General features: G+C 47.1%; 1 protein-coding gene across 3 annotated transcripts in view; it reads right to left on the reverse strand.

The window, feature by feature from the left end:
* Positions 1 to 23,399, reverse strand: part of ATL2 (atlastin GTPase 2) — a 56,508-nt gene that overhangs the window by 11,469 nt on the left and 21,640 nt on the right. For all 3 annotated transcript variants that reach the window (XM_060186877.1, XM_007520994.3, XM_016187231.2), the window contains exons 2-6: positions 12,092 to 12,336; positions 3,546 to 3,680; positions 3,201 to 3,305; positions 622 to 672; positions 281 to 337 (exon numbers count right to left, since the gene is read on the reverse strand). In XM_060186877.1, the coding sequence (XP_060042860.1) occupies positions 281 to 337; positions 622 to 672; positions 3,201 to 3,305; positions 3,546 to 3,680; positions 12,092 to 12,336 (593 nt within the window). The remainder of the gene's footprint in view (positions 1 to 280; positions 338 to 621; positions 673 to 3,200; positions 3,306 to 3,545; positions 3,681 to 12,091; positions 12,337 to 23,399) is intronic.

Consider the following 23,399-nt stretch of genomic DNA (forward strand, 5'->3'; position numbering starts at 1 on the left):
TCTCTCTGTCTCTCTCATTAAATAACAATTAATAAAAAAGCAAGCAGTAATTTTTGTTATCACATGTAACTAAATCAGAGGCACGCTGGTTGTCAAGAGGTCCGTGAAGAGCCAACCTGTGTGCACGGTTCCCTCTCCTGTCAACCCACCACGCCAAGCCGGGCAGCTCTACATTACAATCACAGCAACTCCTGGGCCCATCGCTAGCACTGTCCTCAGAGTTACCTGAGGAGGTGGTTCAGGTTCACAGGAGATATATTCTCAATGATAAAACACTTACCTGAAAGGGCTTCTGGTAGATTTCTTCCATTGCAAGTCTTCCATACTCTGTAAATAACTGTGAAATCAATATTTAAAATAATGCCCCCCAGGAGATTGAAAGAAGACACTTGTAAATGTACTCAGTATAAGACAACCAGGTGTCAGGACCTTTAAAAATAATTTTAAGATCAAGCACTCAGTTTTCTAACAGACAGGATATATATATATATATATAGTCTCCTGGAGTTAAGTCCATCAGTTTAAAAACATAGAATATTTGAACTTCAAATACTGGGCTTCTATGGTACAAATTCACAATAAGTATTTTCAATACTTTGGCACGTATTCTTTCAGACGTACTTGCAAGTGTTGAAGATCATCTTCTTGAATATTCTGAGACAAATTATATACCTGTTGAAAATAAAATTATGTTATATTAGCAAGTCGTTGTGAATGGCCAACTGTGTGTGACTTTACTGGTCGGCATGGAGCTGGTTTTCTTTGCTCCTAATGACAGTGGGGATAGCAATTATGGGGGGCGGGGGGTGGGGAACAGCACAAAAGATCAAAGACATAGGTCAAGTTAAGCCCACAAAGTGCCAGGCATAAAAACAGAAGTGGGGGGGGGGGCAGTAGTGCAGTGGGTTAAGCATAGGTGCAAGGACCAGCATAAGGATGCAGGTTCGAGCCCCCGGCTCCCCATCTGCAGGTAGGTCATTTCACAGGCAGTGAAGCAGGTCTGCAGGTGTATTTCTCTCCCCACTCTGTCTTCCCCTCCTTTCTCCATTTCTCTCTATCCAACAACAATGACAAGAATAATAACCATAACAACAATAAAACAACAAGGGCAACAAAGGGGTGGGGGATAGCCTCCAGGAACAGTGGATTCGTGGTGCAGGCACCGAGCCCCAACAATAATCCTGGAGGGAAAAAAAAAAAGCAGAAGTGCATGACAGTTTCTTCTCCTTCCCAAAGTTTCTTTAACATTAAGACAGGATCATTATGGGGGGGGGGGTGTCATCCTACAACCATCTGGCTAAGTCAGCATGGGGAGGGCCACAGCTCCATCCATAAAGGGATGCCTGTAAGGAGCCCGTCTCTAGAAATCAGAACTGCACCCACCTGTGGTCACTGTAAAAAAAAATACCAGCAGGTGGCACTCTTGCCCTTTCTGGAACTTGCTGTTGCGGGATCTGGCACAGGCCAGAGCAGGTAATGGAAGGGCCAAGCTCTCAAGGGAGGGAAGAGGAGAAAAGACTCACTAGGCCCAAACGCCCAGGACCTCCTGAGTCATGTCCTTACAAGGTGACCTATATGACCCCAGCATGTCCACAGATGTCACCTCTGCTAAGAAATTACTTCTGAGAAAACAGGGCCACTCCAAAAATAGGACAATTTGTCCTAGCAGCAAATAAGTGATGATCTTGCTGAAGCACTAGGTGAAGAATATAAATAGCCAATATAGGGCAGCACGTGGGAACCAATATTCTTAGCTAACTTACTCCAGACGGGGTGCTTTCAATCTAAGTACTTACTGGGGCCATCAAACTCCAAGTTTCAACTCCGAAACTCCAAACCAAGGCCAACGTGTGCCTAGCCACACGGAGCACCAGCTGTCAGGATAGGCTCGAGTTGGGGGCTCTCCATCCGGAGAAGCACAGTGGGCAGGTTTATCTTGGATCAACACTACTTCTCATACACTGCCCTGTGCTTAATGGTGGCTCAAGAATTACTTGTTGAATGAATGACAAGAAAAATCAATTTGCTGGTGATCTAGCCAGGAAGAAAGCAGTGAGAAGTAGGTTTAATCTCTGTGATTAAGTTCAGTCTAGAAAGCGCTTTCGTCTACATTATCTCCTGTCTACATTATCTCCTGCGACTGCACCGGCTACAGGGCAGATAAGCAAGACGGGCAAAGTCCTCATCTACAGGTAAGAACGTGGTTACAGTCTTGGTGTGGTTGTCCAAAACAAGGCTTCTTGAAGCCAGAAAGCTGAACAAATCAACAAGGTAATACTGAGTACTCATGCCAGGGCACAGGGCTGCCTCCTCATACCTGAAGGCACGGCCCAGAGCTAGCCACGGCAAAGGTTACAACTACCATACTTAGTCTGGACCATTTAATAGGTGGGAAGGAAACCCTGCTGTGCTATAATTAGGATTAAGATCAGACCACAGCTAATCTAGAGGAATACTTAAGGGGAGGGCCACGGCATGACTAGAGCGCACCAGGACTCAGGGATGCTTTTCTGCCTGAGAAGGGTGATCAGAAGCAGACTAGCCCTATGGCTGACCCCCTCCCTGGAGTGACAGTACAGAGAGGAAAGCTGAGGAAAGTGGTGACTGAGTGAGGATGAAGGGAAGACAGACAGGCAGGGTTCTTGGTCCCCATTCTACTCAACACAACAATGCAGCGTCCACCTGCCAGAAGGGGGCGCTGGTGGTACCATCTCACTGACACAGAAAATGAGGGTGAACGGAAAAATGAAGGAGACGGAGGTCGCTAAGAGCGCCACTGAGTGGACATGGACAGATACCCTCAGCCCTCTAACACAGACAAGCCAGAGTCCAGAGCCCTCTTTGCCTTGTGGTAGCAGCTACACTCTCTTCCCACCCTCAGAACTAGACTCCAAACTCAGCATGGCAGTTAAGTGGGACCACATGTTCCAGATACCACCAGAATGTGTTTTTTTTTTTAAGTTTTTTTTTAAATCTCAAAAAAAAAAAATTACAACTAGATAAACCAACTACAAGGTACAATCATGTCTTTCACTTAGAAGGCTGTTGCTCTGCCGCCTCCCTGGCAAGCACTTGGTGGGCACGGGAAAGGGCTGCCATTCCGGTCCTTCGCTTCCTTCCCCTTCCACAAAGGTCTTCTGGAGGGGAAGCCAAGGCCCATGCCCCACTCGCCCACCCCTGCATGTGGTGCCCACCCTCACCTGGACAGAGCTGGTCATGGTGCTCAGGGCAAACACGGTGGCGCAGTCTTTGATGGTGGACTGGCTGTCAAAGGCCCCCTGGGTGTCCATCAGCAGTACGGCCACCTGTGAGGTGCAATGATCAGAATGCTGAGTCAGTCAGTGACGGGCCACACATGTCCAACAGTGAACACGGATGTCAGGACTCTGTGGGGGGAAGGGCTGGTGAGCGTCTGCCACTGTGGCATCACTGTCCATGTTAAAGCTCTCGGGTGGTGCGTTACCAGACACCAGTGTGACTGTTTTGTGCCGCTTTCACCTTCAACACCAGTAAACTCGTCAAGCAGAAAGCTTGCAGGGTCTTACCTTTGTGCCGTCGGGCCTGTCGATGACAAAGACTTCATTCCAGACTTGGATGCCCGTTGTCTCCCGCTCACAGCCACCTCGCCAGGTGAAGCCAGTCAGGGGCTCGTTGTTGCCACCGATCCAGCTTTGTGAGTCCTGGTGGAACCAAGCACAGATGTGAGGTAAGACAAAAAAAAAAAAAAAAAAAAAAAAAAAAAAAAAACAGCTGAAAATGAACGTCAGAAATCCCCCTCCTGGGGCTACAGAGGGAAGCACAGCCTGTGACACCTGCCAGTCTTGGCAAAGTGGGGGACCTCTGCCAGGTGTGGCCACAGGCCTGAGCCTTCCCCGATCCTCCCACCCTCCTCATGCTGCAGGATTCTCGGTAAGTGTAGTCACAAACACTTTCTCCCATTTTGGAAAGACTTTCGTCCTCCCCTAACCTACACCCCCCACCCCCCGTAATAATTTCGTTTACAGACAAGAACCAAAGCACCATTCCTGGAATGTGGGGTGCCAAGAATTAAACCCAGAGCCTCCCACAGAGGAGGGTCCTGTGCTCAATCACTAAGCTACCTCCCTGGCCACAATGATGCTTTTAAATCACAAACAGCAGACACCAGCTCTTCTGACACGTCTTTGCACAGATAAACAAAACTAAGCCCCAGACAGAATGGCTGTCAAAACAGCAGTACTCCCTTAGAATAGTTTGCACAAAAATGGTTTCACACTCCCTTAATTTTCTCTTTAAAAAAAGAATTTTAAAAATAACCACTAGACTTGTTTGGACCCTGATTCAAACAATCCAAGTGTAAAAATGTCTCCCTCAAAACCCACAGAGAAATGTGGCCCCGACTGGCTGCAGTTAGTAGGTGGTGTGAAATGAGGTGAAGATGACTGGTGTGAATAAGGTCCTGTGGCTGTGCTTAAAAAAAATAATAAAGGATTCTTGAGCTATTAAGATACTCGAGTGTTTACAGTGAAAGCATACCCCTGGCCATTTGCCTAAAAATATTCCAGAGGAAGAGGAGGGAGGAGTGGGAGAAAGAGGAGGGTGAGGAGGAATACAGGAAGGCAAGGAATAAAACCAAGGGCCGGCAAAAGCTGGCAAGTACACGGGGACTCATTATATGCCTTTATTTTTTCTTTCTTCTTTCTTGGTTAGTTTAAAAGTTTCTATCATAAGTTTCCCATATTATGTCTCTATAATAAAATATCACGGCTAAACTGTTACACTTCAATGCTAGAGAAATAGCACAAGTTAATCAAGCAAAAGGTAGTCTATCCAAGACACTCATCCAGGGCAGAATAAATGAGTGATTTGAGCAGGTGTCAAGCTCCCGCAACTCAGAAGAAATTTGTTGGGAAATAATTCTAGTAAGTTTGACTGTGGAGTCCAGAAGTGGCAGCAAGCCTCAAGCCAAGGGTGAGGGAGAAAGACGTAAAGACAGTCTCTGGCACTTGGCCAGTTTCTCTTGGCACCGCCAGGCTTTCCTCCCCACGGGCTGCCTGCCAGTCCTCAAGGCACACGCCCCTCCGACCAGAAGGCCATGGACACAGCTCACGCAGGCTCTGGGCAGCACCTCTCTGGAAGGAGCAGAACTCCCAGCGGGTGACCCCACCCCAAAAACAAGCCACGCCCTCCGACAGATCTCCGCTTGTTCTCAAAGTCCACAGGACCCTTCCCAGCATGCAGGAACCTGCATGGCGGCCACACACAGTGCGCCTGTCTGCTCCTGACAGTCCCCACAGGGCCCCAAGACAGGCACCAAAGAGGTCACTGTGACCCAAATCACAGCTGTCTAGCCATCAATGTGCAGCAGCTGAACAACCAGGACACAGAGAGAGAGTGAGAGGGACATTTATTGGACACAGAGAGAGAGTGAGAGGGAAGCGGGCTAGAGAGGGAGAGAGGAAGAGACACCTGCAGCCCTGCTTTCACCACTCATAAAGCTTCCCCTGTGGGTGAGGAGGTGGGGCTCAAGCCCGGGTCCTGCGCATGGTAATCGGTGTGCTCAACCAGGCGGGCCACCATCCGGCCCCCAGCCGCCCTGAACTCTGAGCACATTGCGAACCCGCAGACAGCTTTTCATGTGGCTGTGCCCTCAAGGCTCTGTGAACCCACTCGCCTGCTTAGCAGAGCTGCTCCAGACTGCTCTGGGCTCACAGATGTGGTGGCTCTGTCCCCAGCCAGGTTAGAGAGGCTGTTGTGATGTGGTGGTTTGTAAAGACAATGAAGTCCCCACAAAGTAGCTTCGAGGGCTCCACCTTCCAGAGAAACCTCTTTTCATCCTGCGGATCACATAGCCTGTTACTCTGGCTGCCCTTTGCAGAGAGGTCTTGTCTGTTTTATTCTCAGAAGGACTCGCAGCACATGTGAAAACAGTGCCTGCCTTGCAACAGACACTCAGAACACTGCTGCAGTAAATGGGGAGGAAGCACTTACAAAAAAGACACACAGTGATGGGCCAGGAGGTGGCACAGCAGAGAAAGCACGAGGTCTCGAGCACGAGGCCCTGAGCTCCCCATACTACATACATGTGCCACAGTGATGCTCTGGTTCTCTCTCTTCCTCTTTCTCAAGTGAATCTTTGGGGGAGAGGGGAGACATCCAAGACAGCGAAACCGAACTGAGAATGCACATATAAATTCATGTCTGTGATCAACAAATTTTTGATAAGGGTGCCAAGACCAGTCCTGCAGGAAAAGCAAGCTTCGTGGCAAAGGGCGATGGCTCACAGAGCCAGGCCCCCCTCACACCACATAGCTCTAGGGAGCCCAGCATGGCACTAAGGCGCACGCAAGCTGCTGCAATGTATACTGCGATTAGAGCATGCTTCATAAACCAAAGGGCAGAAAGAAACCAGGGGCCCAATAACTGAAGAATGGACAAGTGGCACACAGTGCATCTGTACCGCAGATTAACCGGCAGTAAATGAAATGAAGTTCCAGTAATGCCAAGACAGAAATGCCTGTAGGACAACACACCAAGTGACAGCAGTCAGTCACAGAAGATGGGTGGCCTCCTGATTTCACACGTGGATGCATCTAGAAGCAGCCAATCTGTAGAGATGAACATGGAAGGTGGGACCCTGAGGAGGGCAGGGGTTTCACTATTTTCATTTGGTGATAAACGCTGTAAAACTGCCATCAGGGATGGCTGCAGAAATCTCTATTTGCCACGCACACAAGGCAGCGCAGTGAGTGAGCTAAATGGGCCACCGTGCATGCTGACCCAGCAGTGTCCCAGGACCGAGCAGTGACTCAGGTCAGCAAGTGCACAACCATCCCAACAGCCAATGCCTAGAGGACTGAGGACGCCACTCACACCGTGGCCCATAACATCAGGCTCTCGCTGTCGGTGAGGGTGGCCCACTGGAGAAGCCACGGTAACCAGCACCCAGCCTCTGCCTGGAGTGACACTTCCAGGGAAGCACCCAACAAGGAAGTGCTCATGTCACCCAGAACGGTGTGAATATTCACGTTCACGGTGGCTTTACTTCTAGCAGACGAGAAAGTTATGTCTGTCAGCAGACAGTGAGATAGCACTCCGCAATAAAAAGGCACCTCTGCCGACCCTGGGCAATGAGTGCGGAGCATGGCTGAGTCCCTTAGACACTGGTACACACACTGTGTGACCAACCCCACACACAGGGACAGGGACACAAGCCGGGTGGGCAGCAGTGAGCAGAGACAAGCTGGGCATGAGGGATGGGGGGTGAGGGCAGCCAGAGCTGGAAGCGCGCAGCCTCTCCACCATGCACAGCAGAGCACTGACGGCTCCCTCAGCTGTCCCCAGGCTGCTGTGTGTAAGCTACACCAGAGAAACAGATGACCCCAGGAAGACGTGTAGAAATACTGTTCTCCCAAAAAAGAGTCTGTTCCACTAATGGTGGGAATGCAAACAGGTGCAGCCCCTTTGGAAGACTGGATGGAGAGTCCTTAACTAAATAAAAAATGGAATTACCTTATGACCCAGCAATCCCACTCTTAGGCATTTATCCCAAGGACACTCAAACACTAATTCCATGGAATACTACTCTACAATAAAAAAAAAATGATAGTGTGTCCTTTGGGACAAAGTGGATGGAACTAGAGGTGATTATGCTTAGTGAAGTAAGTAAATAGGTAAAAGACAAGTACTGGATGGTTTCACTCATATGTGGAATCTAGAGAATTGAAATATACATAAATTTGGAAGGGAAAAAAAGCAAACTATTTCTTTTTTAAAAAATATTTATTTATTCCCTTTTGTTGCCCTTGTGTTTTTTATTGTTGTAGTTATTATTATTGTTGATGATGTCATCATCATTGTTGGATAGGACAGAAAGAAATGGAGAGAGGAGGGGAAGGCAGAGAGGGGGAGAGAAAGATAGACACCTGCAGACCTGCTTCACCGCCTTTGAAGCAGCTCCTCTGCAGGTGGGGAGCAGGGGGCTCAAACGGGGATCCTTTAAGCTGGTCCTTGCGCTTGGCGTCCCCTGTGCCTAACCCGCTGCACTACACCCCGACTCCCTCAAGCAAACTATTTCTAAGACTTGTAAGAACTCCAGCTCTGGTGGTTATCTTTGGAAGGTGAGAGCCTGAGGACACAGAACTTTGGTGGTGGGTACGGTGTGGAACTATATCCTATAATCTTACTTAATCTTAATCTTGTAAACCACTGTTAATCACAAAAAATGGTGGAAAAATACTGATCTCCCTTCAACATGTTCTGCATTGAACACATTTCTTCCTTGGAGAACAATGTAAAATAAAACTGGGTGTTCCCTTTATGGATTCATACCAGTCTCCCATGTGAAACAACACTGTCCTAGAGGGAAAGGTGCCATCAAGTTCAAAGTCCCACAGAGTAGATTCTGAGATATCTGTCCTTCTGGCAAATTCTACATGACTGCATACACACAATCCCTAAAGATACTTTCATGCCTGATTTCGAGGGCAGATCTGGAAGCTACTCTATAAATAGGGAAGAAGAGAAACTATATATAATTTCCCTTAAAAAGCTTCTAGCAATTCTGGACCAAATGGAATCAAAATACTTTCCTCAGGGCCAGGGAGAGCTCAGTTTGTGAAAGCACCAACTTGCAAGCCTGAGGCCCCAGAGGCTGTAGGTTCAATACCCAGCTCCATTTTATGGCAGCACTGAGCAGTGCTCTGTTCTCCCACACACATAATAAAGTAAAATGACAATAAATTTCTTTTTTAAAAAAAAAATTTATGAGAAGCATAGGAGGAGAGAGAAGGAACCAGACATCACTCTGGCACATGTGCTGCCAGGGATCGAACTTGGGACCTCATGCTTTAGAGTCCAAAGCTTTATCACTGCACCACCTCCCGGACCACAACAATAAATTTCTAAAAAAAGAAAGTCTTCTCTCCTCACTCTGCAGATGCCATGGTGCAGGAAGACCAGCCACTGTGCACAAGCCCTGCTGGTCTATGGAGCTCTGAGAGCAAACAATGAAACGTGAATGTTTTCAAAAGAACAGATCAGGCCAGGTGTGGGAAAGCACCAAACCACGATGTATAGTGTCTCCCTAGAATAAAGGAGTTGGCGTCAAATTGCCTGGTGTCAAATCTCTGCTTTCTCACTTACTTTGAGTCTCCTTTCTTGGTGGAGGTATTAATATTCTGCCCAGGGTTCATATCGCCACTGACTGAGAGAGCACCTGTGAGATGCTTGGCCTATGGTTCAGAGAGCTAAAACTGCTCTCTGAACAGGCAGTGCATGCCTCCCAGGGAGGGCACCATCACCTCTGAAGCTATCTCCACCAAAACATCAAGCCTCAGTGTGGCCAGGCTTCCCAATTCATAAGCAACTCGTAAGAAACACATAGAGGAACGCGTAAAGTTACCCGCCTGGCATGAAGTCAGCAAGTCCAGATGTGGAAACTAAGACCAAAAATTCCTTCCATAGAGCATCTGCAGAGCAAAGTGAGCCAGATCCTAACAGCCTCAGTCGGCTCTGTCAGCAAGCCGCCTCCTTGAGTGAGCTAGCTCCTTGGAAGGCAGGCGCCCACTGCCCGCCCATCTTCAGCCAGCACCCCACCTCTACAGGGGTACAGATACACAGAACGCAGAGCTGTCTGTCCCACGTGGTTTCTCCCTCTCTCATCTTGGAGGAAGAGCAAGAGCCCCCTACTGAATCAGAGTCGGAGGCGGCCGTTTCCTGCCTCTTCCTTGAACTGAGAAGCCACTGGTCTGGTATGTGAACTCACTCAGACCATCTAGCTCCCCTACCTCCACCCCCAGGAGAAGTGAGTCTCAACCATATCCTCTGTGAGCTGCCACCCACCCTCAGCAAGCTCTCAGAAGGTATCTGAAATGACACCTGAGGTGAAATTTACCTGTCACTGCACAGCAAGCATCTGTCTCTCCTTCCCTTTCTAATGTGACCTACTTGGAAGTAAAGGAGCTTGCAAAGACAACTCAGAGGTATCCCTGCAGAGAGCCAGCCTAACGGGTGTGTGTGTGTGTGTGTGTGTGTGTGTGTGTGTGTGTGTGTGTGTGTGTGTGTGTGTGTGTGTGTGATTGGCTTTAAATGTGCAGTCTTTGAAGAGAGGAAAAAAATGTACCAATACTTCTTCCTTTCTCTACACCAGATAGCAGACTCTGGAAAACAGCCGCCAAGTCTGAACGCACATACTGTAAAGTAGCACCTTTTTCAATTTTATAAACATGCAGCCAGACTGTTCTTTACCATGAGCCGCATTCTTGATGCTCGGGCATATTTTACATTCCTGAAGACATCCCTCGGAAAAGAATTTACAGGAGAGCTGACTGGAAAGCCAGCTGGGAATGTCTTCTTTCCTGATACCTCAAGACAGCTGAAGACCTAGACAGAGTCACTTGGCGCTCCTCACAGACAGAGCTGTGTGCACCAAGCACGCTGCTGTGTCACTGCTCATCTGAGCTCCTCCATGTGGCCTCCGTGTGTCAAAAGCCCCTGACAAGGGTTCCACTCAACATGTCTACAGTCTTCCACTCCCACTAGGATGGCTTCCACTGACTCATCTGTTTCAGGCCTGGCATCTAGTCTGCAGCCCAAGGATCTGAAGGAAGCCGCCAGTCAGTCCTGCTCTGCTTATGTCTGAAGTTTAGGCATGCAAAAAAAAAAAAAACAAGGCACACATCATGGGGGGGCAACTCTCCAAGGACATCAGAAAGGGTAGGCCCAAGTCACTCCTGCACAACCTCGCTGCTGGAACCATCATCTCAGCCTGCCCAAGGGGTTCTGAATGGTCAAAAATGTTTTTCGGTTTTCTTCTTCCTGGTCCCTAGCCAACTCCACCACCACAGTCCCTACGCCCCCCCCCCCCCCCCAGGAGGAGGAATTCCTGTGTCAAGACTTACAGCACGATTTCACTGCTTGAGGGCTGAATATTTTAATCACCTTATTTCAGACTAAGACTGAGATCACAGCATCAGAGCCTCCCTGGTGCCATGACACTTCCTCCTACAGAATGTGTGCTGGAACCCAGGCCATGCACAGGGTAAGGCACACTCTGCCAGCCTGCCATCTGTAACACTCTAATCGAAGAGACAGTCTTGGTTTTGAGTTTCTGAGGTCAAAGTCGGGGGGGGGGGGATCATCTATTATATTGAAGAGTGAAAACAGAGAGAAGTGATCCCATCAAATAGAAAATAAGTGCTATGGAGCCTGGAGACGGCTCAGCAGACGGAGTGCACACCCAACCATGTACGAGGCCTGGTGTGGAGCCCCAGCACCTCTTGGAAGCTCCGTGGCCAGCACCAACGTGCCGCTCTGCGGGTGTCAGGGAGGTGCTATGGTGTCTCTCCTCTCCATCTCTTGCTCCCCCGCCAACTACGCACAGGACACTGGCCTAGCAAGATCACTCACCAGCAAGCCCCAAGTTCACCCCCAGAGCCCCAGGAAAGTCAAGCACCCGCTTGAGACCAGTCCTCTGTGGTGGGTATGGAGACACAGGGCTGAGCAAAGCTCATCCCAAACAGAGGCCACGCCAGCCAGGAAGCACAGTAGTGTCGCTGGCACCTCACCCGTGCCCTCAGAGTGGAGAGGGAGCGGCCTCGGTGTCAGGTCAGCCCAGGGAGAGCACTCAAGAAGCACTTGCTTCCTGTTGGCCCAAGTCACTCACTCTTGCGAAGGGGACTAAGGAGAGAGAAAACAGGGAGACCTCAGCACTGTGGGGTAGAGCTACCATTCCACCCCACTGACTACTGAGCTCAAATTCAGATTACCACTACAAAAGAAATGCTTGTCAATTTCATCTTCATAAAACTGAAGTTACAGCTCTCACTGGATTTACCCATTTGTATCTACTTCCTTGGCATGCCAGGGACTGATGCGTGACTTCATTGCTCCTAGCCACATTTGACAGCCAGAGGGAGAGTGAGAAAAACTGTAGCACTGAGGCTACCCCGAGCCATAGCACTACAGGGGCACAGGCCTGGGTTGCGTGCACAGCAAGACAGGCCCCCACCCAGCTGAGCTGTTTCGCCTACCCCCCTGTCTACTACTTCTGGGCAGGGCTGGCCAATGGTCTTGATCAGCACCTGGGTCTGACTTCAGAGACACTACTCACCTTGTTGTACATGTATCTCAGCATGAAGTCCAGCAAGAACGACTTCCCTTTCCGGAATGCCCCGGCCACAGACACCACTACAATGTTAAGGTCCCGGATGTGCTCCTGCAGCAGGATCTGCTCCAAAGCTGCTTCGTCCAGCTCAAAGTTATGGTCATCTTCCTGAGCAACGACGATCTGCACCGGACACGGCTTCTTCATCACCTCGTCCGAGTGGGCAAGGTCTTCACTGTCATAATTCTCACCTGGAATCAAAACCAGAGGAAATAGGTCACTTCAACTCCCGCCTCACCAGCTTTGCCTGTGGGGTCATAGCTGATGTAAAGTCTCAGTCACCCATTCATGACCTGTCCTTGGAAGACAGTTAAAAGGGGGTGTTCAAGGTCACCCTGGAGTGCACACTCTCCCCAGAACAGGCTGGTAACACGTGCAACTCCCCACCATGTGCACAGGACAGCAGCAACACCAAGCTGACCCCAGTTCAGTGAAGTCTCAAGGCCCAAGGCCACAGAAAGTACAGAGAGGAACCCACTTCATCGAATAACTCAGATTCCAATGTCTCCTGCAGGCCTCACCTGGAAAAGTACTGCCAGGCACAGTGATTAAACACACACATGTGGGGATTTGACTTCCGGAGGCGGAGCTACGAGCAGCAGATGGATTTCTCTCCTCTCCTCTCCTCTCCTCTCCTCTCCTCTCCTCTCCTCTCCTCTCCTCTCCTCTCCTCTCCTCTCCTCTCCTCTCCTCTCCTCTCCCAGATCAACTAGGAATACCAAAGGAGACCACCCGGGACCGAAACAAGACAGGACTAGAATGACCACAGGAACCCAGTAAATCACCCGTGAGTACAAACACATGTGGCTGGTGACAGAGAGGAGAGAGGAGCCTAAGGAGAGATTAAGTGACTACTAACAGTTCAGCAGTTTATCAGTTGAGACACCACCTCCAGTCTGCTCCACCAACAAGGGGACAGCTGAAGGGAGGAGAGGACTCCCCAGAGACTCACCAAGTGCAACTCTGAGTCTCCATTGCTACTACACTCAGAATCTGGAGCATTGGCAGGGAGGGACACCAGGGGACAGAGATCTAACCGGGAAACTCAGAAGACCTATACCTCGGTGGCATAGCTGAGGGGCTGTGAAAGTCTCTTTGCATAACCACTGGATTGTCTCTGCCACACCCTGCTTTATCTCTTGGTCAGGAGTCAGTGATAAAGCTAAGAAGCCTATTGATAGTTTAAAAGCCCTCAGGCTCCCATAGCCTACAGGGAAGAAAAAAAAAAGAGGCTTTTAAACCACTGAGCTCCAACTCAGGGATTGAAAAAACTGTTAACTTCCACCACTGTAAACCCTTTAATTAACTTAGACACAAGTCAATCCAGGCAATAGTGATCAATAATTTGAAAAGTACTGATAAAGGGAACTCATAACATAATATATAAAATGGTTAAAACAACAAGAAAAAATATTGGAGAATCGAACCAGGACAAGAGTCCAGCTAAAAGTCCTCCAGAGGGTGAAGCACAAAACAATGAGTTCAACATCCAAACATTAGCTAAGGAAATAATAACAGGAGTGAGTAAAGAATTTGAAAAAATTGTGATCAGAAATGAAGGAACAACAAATGAGAATTTGGAAGAAAATTCTAATTATCTCATGGTTATTAGAGAGCTGAAAGCTGAAATCGCTGAACTAATAATGCAACTAGCTGAACAAGCTAAAACAGTATCAGAGCAGGGCAACAAAATAGATGAACTCCAGAAAGCAGTAGAGGGCAGAGAGAATAGAATCAATGAGGCTGAAGACAGAATTAGCAAGATTGAGGATGAATTAGAGACAACTAAAAAAGAAGAGATCTCAAAAAGAGATTAAGAGATGCTGAAAACAACAACAGAGTCCTCTGGGATGACTTCAAAAGAAACAATATACGCATTATTGGCTTACCAGAGGAAGAAAGAGAAGGAGAGGAAGAAAGCATTCTCCAGGCCATAATAGCAGAAAATTTCTCTAGTCTAGAAAACATCAAAGACATAAAGATTCAAAAGCCCAGAGGGTCCCAAACAGAATTAACCCAGACCTAAAGACACCAAGACATATCATACTTAGAATGGAAAGGAATAAGGATAAAGAAAGGATCCTGAAGGCTGCAAGAGAAAAACAGAGAGTCACCTACAAAGGAAAACCCATAAGATTAGCAGCAGACTTCTCCATACAAACACTACAGGCCAGAAGAGAATGGCAAGATATCTATCAAGTGCTCAACGAGAAAGGCTTTCAGCCAAGAATACTATATCCTGCTAGACTGTCATTCAGACTAGATGGAGGCATCAAAACCTTCTCAGACAAGCAACAGTTGAAGGAAGCAGCAACCATCACCAAGCCTGCCCTGAAAGAAGTTCTGAAAGGTCTCCTATAAACAACCAGACCACCACAAATAGGACATATATCAAAACACTCTAAAATTCTACAAGAATGGCGTTAAAATATCTTCAATCTTTGGTATCAATAAATGTCAATGGCCTGAATTCACCTATTAAAAGACACAGAGTAGTAAGATGGATCAGAAAACAGAACCCAACAATATGTTGTCTACAGGAAACTCACCTAACTCAACAAGACAAACACAGACTTAAAGTGAAAGGATGGAAAACTATCATACAAGCCAATGGCCCACAAAAAAGGGCAGGAACAGCTATTCTCATATCTGACTTTAAAACAGATAAGATTAAAAAAGATAGGAATGGACACTACTTAATGCTCAGAGGATCAGTCAATCAAGAGGACTTAACAATTATTAACATCTATGCACCCAATGAGAAGCCATCTAAATACATCAAACTTCTACTGAAAGAGCTACAGCAATATATTAACAGTAACACAATCATAGCATGGGACTTCAACACCCCACTCTCTCAACTTGACAGATCATCCAGGAAGAAAATCAGTAAAGACATAAGGGAGCTAAATGAAGAGATAAATAAACTAGAACTATTGGACATTTTCAGAGTCATTCATCCCAAGAAACTGGAATACACATTTTACTCAAATCCACATGGGTCATTCTCAAGGATAGACCATATGTTAGGCCACAAAGACAGCATCAGCAAATTCAAGAGCACTGAAATCATCCCAAGCATCTTCTCAGACCACAGTGGAATTAAACTAACACTTAACAATCAACAAAAGATTAATAACAGTGCCAAAATGTGGAAGCTCAACAGTACACTTCTTAACAACTTCTGGGTCAAAGAGGAAATCAAGGAAGAAATCAAAATGTTTCGAAAGTTCAATGAAAATGAAGACACAAGCTATCAAAATACCAGGGACACAGATAAAGCAGTCCTAAGAGGGAAGTTCATAGCTATACAAGCACACATTAGGAAACAAGAAAAAGCACAAATAAACAGCCTGATTGCACATCTTAAAGACCTAGAAGAAGAACAACAAAGGAATCCTAAAGCAACCAGAAGGACAGAAATCACTAAAGTTAGGGCAGAAATAAATAACATTGAGAATAGGAAAGCCATACAAAAGATCAATGAAAGTAAATGTTGGTTCTTCGAAAGAGTAAACAAAATCGACAAACCTTTAGCCAGACTCACAAAACAAAAAAGAGAGAAGACCCAAATAAATCGGATAGTAAATGAAAGAGGAGATATCACAACAGACACTGCAGAAATTCAACATATCATGCGAGGCTTCTATGAACAACTATAAGCCACCAAGCTAGAGAACCTGGAAGAAATGGATGATTTCCTAGATACCTACCAACTTCCAAAACTAAGTAAAGAGGAAGTAGATAACATGAACAGGCCATCACAGCTAATGAAATTGAAAGTTATCAAAAATCTTCCCAAAAATAAAAGTCCTGGACCAGATGGTTTTACAAATGAATTCTACAAAACCTTCAAAGAAGAAGTAATACCTCTACTTTTAAAAGTCTTCCAGAAGATTGAAGACACTGGAATACTCCCTGCCAGCTTCTATGAAGCCAACATCACCCTCATACCAAAAGCAGACAGGGACACAACCAAAAAAGAAAACTACAGACCAATATCTCTGATGAACACAGATGCAAAAATATTAAACAAAATTCTAGCCAACCGGATACAGCAGTATATCAAAAAGATTGTTCATCATGACCAAGTGGGGTTTATCCCAGGCATGCAAGGTTGGTTTAATATATGTAAATCAATCAATGTGATCCACCACATCAACAAAAGCAAGACCAAAAACCACATGGTCATATCAATAGATGCAGAGAAAGCCTTTGACAAAATACAACATCCCTTTATGATCAAAACACTACAAAAAATGGGAATAGATGGAAAATTCCTGAAGATAGTGGAGTCTATATATAGCAAACCTACAGCCAACATCATACTCAATGGTGAAAAACTGGAAGCATTTCCACTCAGATCAGGTACTAGACAGGGCTGCCCACTATCACCATTACTATTCAACATAGTGTTGGAAGTTCTTGCCATAGCAATCAGGCAGGAGCAAGGAATTAAAGGCATACAGATTGGAAGAGAAGAAGTCAAACTCTCCTTATTTGCAGATGACATGATAGTATACATGGAAAAACCTAAGGGATCCAGCAGGAAGCTTTTGGAAATCATCAGGCAATATAGTAAGGTAAGGTGTCAGGCTATAAAATTAACATTCAAAAATCAGTGGCATTCCTCTATGCAAACACTAAGTTAGAAGAAATTGAAATCCAGAAATCAGTTCCTTTTACTATAGCAACAAAAACAATACAATATCTAGGAGTAAATCTAACCAAGGAAGTGAAAGACTTGTATACTGAAAATTATGAGTCACTACTCAAAGAAATTGAAAAAGACACAAAGAAGTGGAAAGATATTCCATGTTCATAGGTTGGAAGAATTAACATCATCAAAATGAATATATTACCCAGAGCCATTTACAAATTTAATGCTATCCGCATCAAGATCCCAAGCACATTTTTTAGGAGAATAGAACAAATGCTACAAGTGTTTATCTGGAACCAGAAAAGACCTAGAACTGCCAAAACAATCTTGAGAAAAAAGAACAGAACCGGAGGCATCACACTCCCAGATCTCAAACTGTATTATAGGGCCATTGTCATCAAAACTGCTTGGTACTGGAACATGAACAGACACACTGACCAGTGGAATAGAATTGAGAGCCCAGAAATGAGGCCCCACACCTATGGACAGCTAATCTTTGACAAAGGGGCCCAGACTATTACATGGGGAAAGCAGAGTCTCTTCAACAAATGGTGTTGGAAACAATGGGTTGAAACATGCAGAAGAATGAAACTGAATCACTATATTTCACCAAATACAAAAGTAAATTCCAAGTGGATCAAGGACTTGGATGTTAGACCACAAGCTATCAAATACTTAGAGGAAAATATTGGCAGAACTTTTTTCCGTATACATTTTAAAGAATCCAATTGAAACGAATCCAATTACAAAGAAGACTAAGGCAAGTATAAACCTATGGGACTACATCAAATTAAAAAGCTTCTTCACAGCAAAAGAAACCACTACCCAAATCAAGAGACCCCTCACAGAATGGGAGAAGATCTTTACATGCCATACATCAGATAAGAGTTTAATAACCAACATATATAAAGAGCTTGCCAGACTCAACAAGACAACAAATAACCCCATCCAAAAATGGGGGGAGGACTTGGACAGAATATTCACCAAAGAAGAGATCCAAAAGGCCGAGAAACACATGAAAAAATGCTCCAAGTCTCTGACTGTCAGAGAAATGCAAATAAAGACAACAATGAGATCACTTCACTCCTGTGAGAATGTCATACATCAGAAAAAGTAACAGCAGCAAATGCTGGAGAGGGTCTGGGGTCAAAGGAACCCTCCTGCACTGCTGGTGGGAATGTCAATTGGTCCAACCTCTGTGGAGAACAGTCTGAAGAACTCTCAGAAGGCTAGAAATGGACCTACCCTATGACCCTGCAATTCCTCTCCTGGGGATATATCCTAGGGAACCCAACACATCCATCCAAAAAGATCTGTGTACACATATGTTCTTGGCAGCACAATTTGTAATAGCCAAAACCTGGAAGCAACCCAGGTGTCCAACAACAGATGAGTGGCTGAGCAAATTGTGGTATATATACACAATGGAATACTACTCAGCTGTAAAAAATGGTGACTTCACTGTTTTCAGCCGATTTGGATGGACCTTGAAAAAATCATGTTGAGTGAAACAAGTCAGAAACAGATGGATGAATATGGGATGATCTCACTCTCAGGCCGAAGTTGAAAAACAAGATTAGAAAAGAAAACACAAGTAGAACCTGAAATGGAATTGGTGTATTGCACCAAAGTAAAAGACTCTGGGGTGGGGTGGGTGGGTGGGGAGAATACAGGTCCATGAAAGATGATGAATGACATAGTGTGGGTTGTATTGTTAAATGGGAATCTGGGGAATGTTATGCATGTACAAACTATTGTATTTACTGTTGAATGTAAAACATTAATTGCCCAATAAAGAAATAAATTATAAAAATAAATAAATAAATAAGATCTTAAAAAAAAAACACACATGTATGATTTGCAGACACTTTCTAATTCTGAAACATCAAGTGCTAAGATGCTAAGAGTAAACTCCAGGCCTATGTGAAGCCATGAGTCGAGAGGACAACACAGCACAACACAGCGCCCCCCGCCCCATCTTAAAGCAATTACACACAGGGGCACAGAGTCAGTGTTGTCACAGAATGCTCAGGGACATCAGTCACACCTTCAAGTCCCATCTGCCTGAGCTCTTTGTCACAAAACACCAGAGCCACCACTTGAAGATGACATAGATCCCCAAATAGCCAAGTAAGTTCTTCCTATTTGCCACGGCAAGTGAGCCCGCACTCCCACAGGAGACAGGATGACAGGGAGCTGTGACATGAGCCCACACTCCTGCAGCAGACAGGGTGGACAGGGAGCTGTGACACACAGAGGCAGAGGCCACTTCTCTTCGGAACACATGGCCTCAAAAGCTATGGCTTCAGGCTGGCCTCCTCCCTCCATTGCAGGGTCGCACAGAGCCGCTCATGTCTGCCAGGTCCCTGTCCTGCCCCGTGAGTGCCACCTAAGAGCCAGCTGCCAAGCTGAGACACACAGGGGCTACTGTGTTCAGTGGTGACAGTGGGTCCTCTGGACGGATAGCGCCCAGAGTAGGCTTCTCCCATCCACGGGGCAGAGAGGGCAGGCTTCTCCCATCGGGCCTGCCTTGCAAGAGTCCTGAGAGTCTGGGCTGCCACCTCCCAGGAGCCCAGAAGGCAAAGCCCCAGAGGTGCTGACTTGCACCCTCCGTATCCCATTATGTGAGCCCCACCTCAGCTCACCAGAGTGGCTCTCGCTTGCCGCTGGCTGCTGCCAAGCACCTCACCTGGTCCAGCCCAGCCTCCACACCTGCACCCAAGTAGCACAGCCTAGTGCAAAGGGGTCACTGTCCTGACCACAGGGACAGAGGGCTGGCACAAGAGGCCACATGAATGACAGCCCAGGTCGCCCCTGCACCACACAGGGCTGCTCAAGGCCTCTGAAGTATAGGAGACTCCGCCAGCCCACCATCCAACCTTAGTTAACAGGCTCTGTCCAGACTCGCTCACATGCTTCCTGTTCTGGAATATTCCTTCCAGTGCTGGATTCAAGCCTGGTTTCTGAAGGCCCAGCTGAGTGTTTTCCCAGAGGCTGTGACCTGATCCCACCCCACCACTGTCTGGTATCTCCGTCCTACATGGCCATCCTCTGCTTACCTCCATCAGTTTTCCTCCAACCCCAGTAGACGCAGGAGAAGAAAGGGAGGAGCACTGGGCCTGTCCCACTCACCTCACTCACTGACCTGTAGCTCCCGTCCCTGTCCCCTCCAGCGACCTCCCTGCCAGAGCCTCTGTCTATCCTTGAGAGCCTGGAATGTTCCATCCCCCACCAATCATCAGAGTTCTTGGTGGGGGATTTTCCTGGGTATGGCCACACACAAAGTCACAGATCCTCCTTCATTTTTTTGATTTTTTTATTACATTTATTTATTTGATAGCCAGAAATTGAGAGGAAGGGGGAGATGGAGACACCAGCAGCCTTGCTTCACCACTCACAAAAGCTTTCCCCCACAGGTGGGAACTGGGGGCTCAAACCTGGGTCCTTGAGCATTGTAATGTATGCTCAACCACATGCACCACCACCCAGCCCCTCCTCCTTCACTTTCAAAGGCAGGCTTTTGCTCACAGTCAAAGGGGCCTTTATCCTACACCCCACACCCCTCACCCCTCACCAGAGAGGTGCTGTCCAGTCAGGAGCCCAGGCACTCCCAGGGCCAAGCATTCGGCATCCATCAGGTGATTAGTAAGCAGATGCTTCCTGGGTAAATTAACCATTTTCCTCACCTCTCCTTACAACTGATAAGCAAATCTGATGATGACGCTTATTTCAAAAAAATACTTTAGACAACTCAAGAGATTTTTTTTTTTTTTTTTTACAAAATTACAACAAAAAACATGAATTTCGGGGGGGGGGGGTTAGAATGGCCCACGCTGCAAAGCACAAGGCCTGGGTTCAAGCCCCAAAGCCACAAGGAGTTCCTTCGACAGCACCATGGGATGGTGGAGCAGTCTGTCTGTGTGTCTGCCTGGCCCCCACCCCAAATAAAGAATGAACAAAACTGGCTGGGGAGGTCCACCCAGCAGTAGCATAGTCCATGAATGAAGGTCTGGGGCTCATACATGGCACCAGAAAGGTTTCAAGTCGTTGGTCCCTCCTTGCCTCGTGATTTCTGTCTCTAGCCAATAAATATCTCACACTGCTAGTGCTATAACCTCACAGTGATCAGTTCTGGAGACTGGTGATTTTGTTAAAACTTTCCCATCACTGAGCAAGCGAGATAGCTCACCTGGATAGTGGGCCTACTTTGCCATACCCGGCCCCCACAGGAACCTTTGATGATAGGATCTCTTTCCCTTTCTCCCTCTCTCTTTCCATCTGGGGGAAAAAAAAAAGAGCAGTGAAGCCCAGGACACAGTCAAAAATAATAAAAAGAGCCTTCAAATTGTCTTGTTCTTGTCATAAAGAAAACATTTGAAATCTGTGCTAATTTAAAATGTCACCTGGTCGAGTGGCACTCCCCTATGGCCAGGTGCCTGTCACTAGCCGGGTCACAGGCACAGGGACAGGCCATCCCTAGGGGAACAGGCAGCACTGTTCACTCACCTGGCTGCGTCTGCTCTCCAGACCTCCAGAGTGAGGTGCAGAGGGAAATGGGCTCAGCTTATGACTCAGTTCACCTCTGCTGCCTCCAACTGCATCGGGATTTAGCCACAGAGTCTAGCTGAGCTACAGATAAAGGCCTCACTCACCAAATGCTGGGAGGCAATTAGATAAAAGGGAATAGTTTTTCTTCTAGCATTTGCCCTTCTTCCGTAGCCAGTCAACAGCATCAGGTTGAGCCTGATGTAAAGTTTCGAGACTTCCTTTGAATCTGGAGAGGTGGCAGTCGTTGACTATGTGAGTCATAGTCTGTCTGGAGCCGCAGGGGGCAGTTCGGGTCATCTCTGGCTCCCCAGCGATGGAACATAGTGGCGCACTGGCCATGGCCTGTTTGATAGCGATTGAGGAGGGCCCAATCATAATGTGCTAGGTCAAAGCCGGGTTGACGATTGCAGGGGTCTGTGATGAGGTGTTCGTTCTTTACCTCAGCTGACTGCCAGCTCTGTTTCACAGAGAAGTTCAGTGTAGGCGTAGGGGACCAGATTGGGTGACAAGACGTCAAGCATTGAACAGGGTGGGCGAAGATATCCGCGTATATTGGCAGGTCCGGTCCAGTGTAGACGTGGGAAATGAACTTAGATGAGAAGTTCAGTGTAGGCGTAGGGGACCAGATTGGGTGACAAGACGTCAAGCATTGAACAGGGTGGGCGAAGATATCCGCGTATATTGGCAGGTCCGGTCCAGTGTAGACGTGGGAAATGAACTTAGATGATGCCGCATCCCGACGAATATCTGGCGGGGCGATGTTGCTAAGAACTGGCAGCCATGGAACCGGGGTGGAACGGATGGTTCCAGAAATTATCCTCATGGAGGAATATAATTTGGAATCGACCAAGTGGACATGGGGGCTACGGAACCATACTGGGGCACAGTATTCTGCAGTGGAATAGCATAATGCCAGAGATGATGATCGTAGTGTGGAAGCGCTCGCGCCCCATGAGGAGCTGGCCAGTCTTGCAATGATGTTATTCCTCGCGCCCACCTTTGCTGCAGTTTTTATGAGATGTTCGTGAAATGACAGAGTGTGATCGAGAGTAACGCCAAGATAGATTGGCTGGGCTTCATGCCGGATTCTCATATCGCCAAGCTGCACATTAAGCTCACGCGAGGCCGAGGCATGGTGTAGATGGAAAACAGATGATACCATTTTTGCAGTGCTAGGAATTAGTCGCCATTTTTTACAGTAATCAGATATCAGAGGCATGTCTTTCGTGAGTGTTTCCTCGAGGATGTCGAACTTTGATGCCTGAGTTGCACAGCAGATGTCATCGGCGTAGATGAACTTCCTTGAAGAAGTTTCTGGGAGGTCATTAATGTAAATATTAAATAGCGTAGGAGCCAGAACAGAGCCCTGGGGGAAGCCACTTGAGACAAGTCTCCATCTGCTAGACTTGTCACCCAGATGTACCCGGAATCTTCTGTTTTGGAGAAGAAACGATATAGTGTTGGCCACCCATGGAGGCAGGCATCTTGAGATCTTGACCAGGAGACCACGGTGCCAGACCGTGTCATAGGCTGCTGTGAGATCAACAAAGACAGCACCCGTCTTTAAATTCTTCTGGAATCCATTTTCAATGTAAGTTGAGAGGGCCAGGGCTTGTTCGCAGGTAGATCTTCCTGGGCGGAAACCAGCCTGGGTGGGTGATAGGAATGAGGTAGGTGATAGATGAGAAATATGTGACAGAAGCAGCCTCTCAAGGAGTTTGTAACACACGGAGAGGAGAGAAATTGGTCTATAGCTGGCGGCCAGTGTTGGGTCTTTCTTTGGTTTCAAAACTGCTATAATCTTCGCACGACGCCAAACTTTGGGCATAGACTCAGATTCCAAGATGTGGGACAGGAATGAAGCGAGCCACTTCTTTGCCGCGGGGCCCAGGTTAAGAATGAGTTCTGGGGTGATGTTATCATAGCCAGCAGCTGTTCCCAGTTTAACCCTCTTCAAAGCGTCTTCCAGTTCATCAGATAGTGTAAAGGGGATGCATTGGATCGACCTTCCCGTGGTGCATCTCGTGAGTACCCATTCATTGGGGA

The sequence above is a fragment of the Erinaceus europaeus genome, chromosome 3, assembly GCF_950295315.1.
Source record: "Erinaceus europaeus chromosome 3, mEriEur2.1, whole genome shotgun sequence".
Taxonomy (NCBI): Eukaryota; Metazoa; Chordata; class Mammalia; order Eulipotyphla; family Erinaceidae; genus Erinaceus; species Erinaceus europaeus.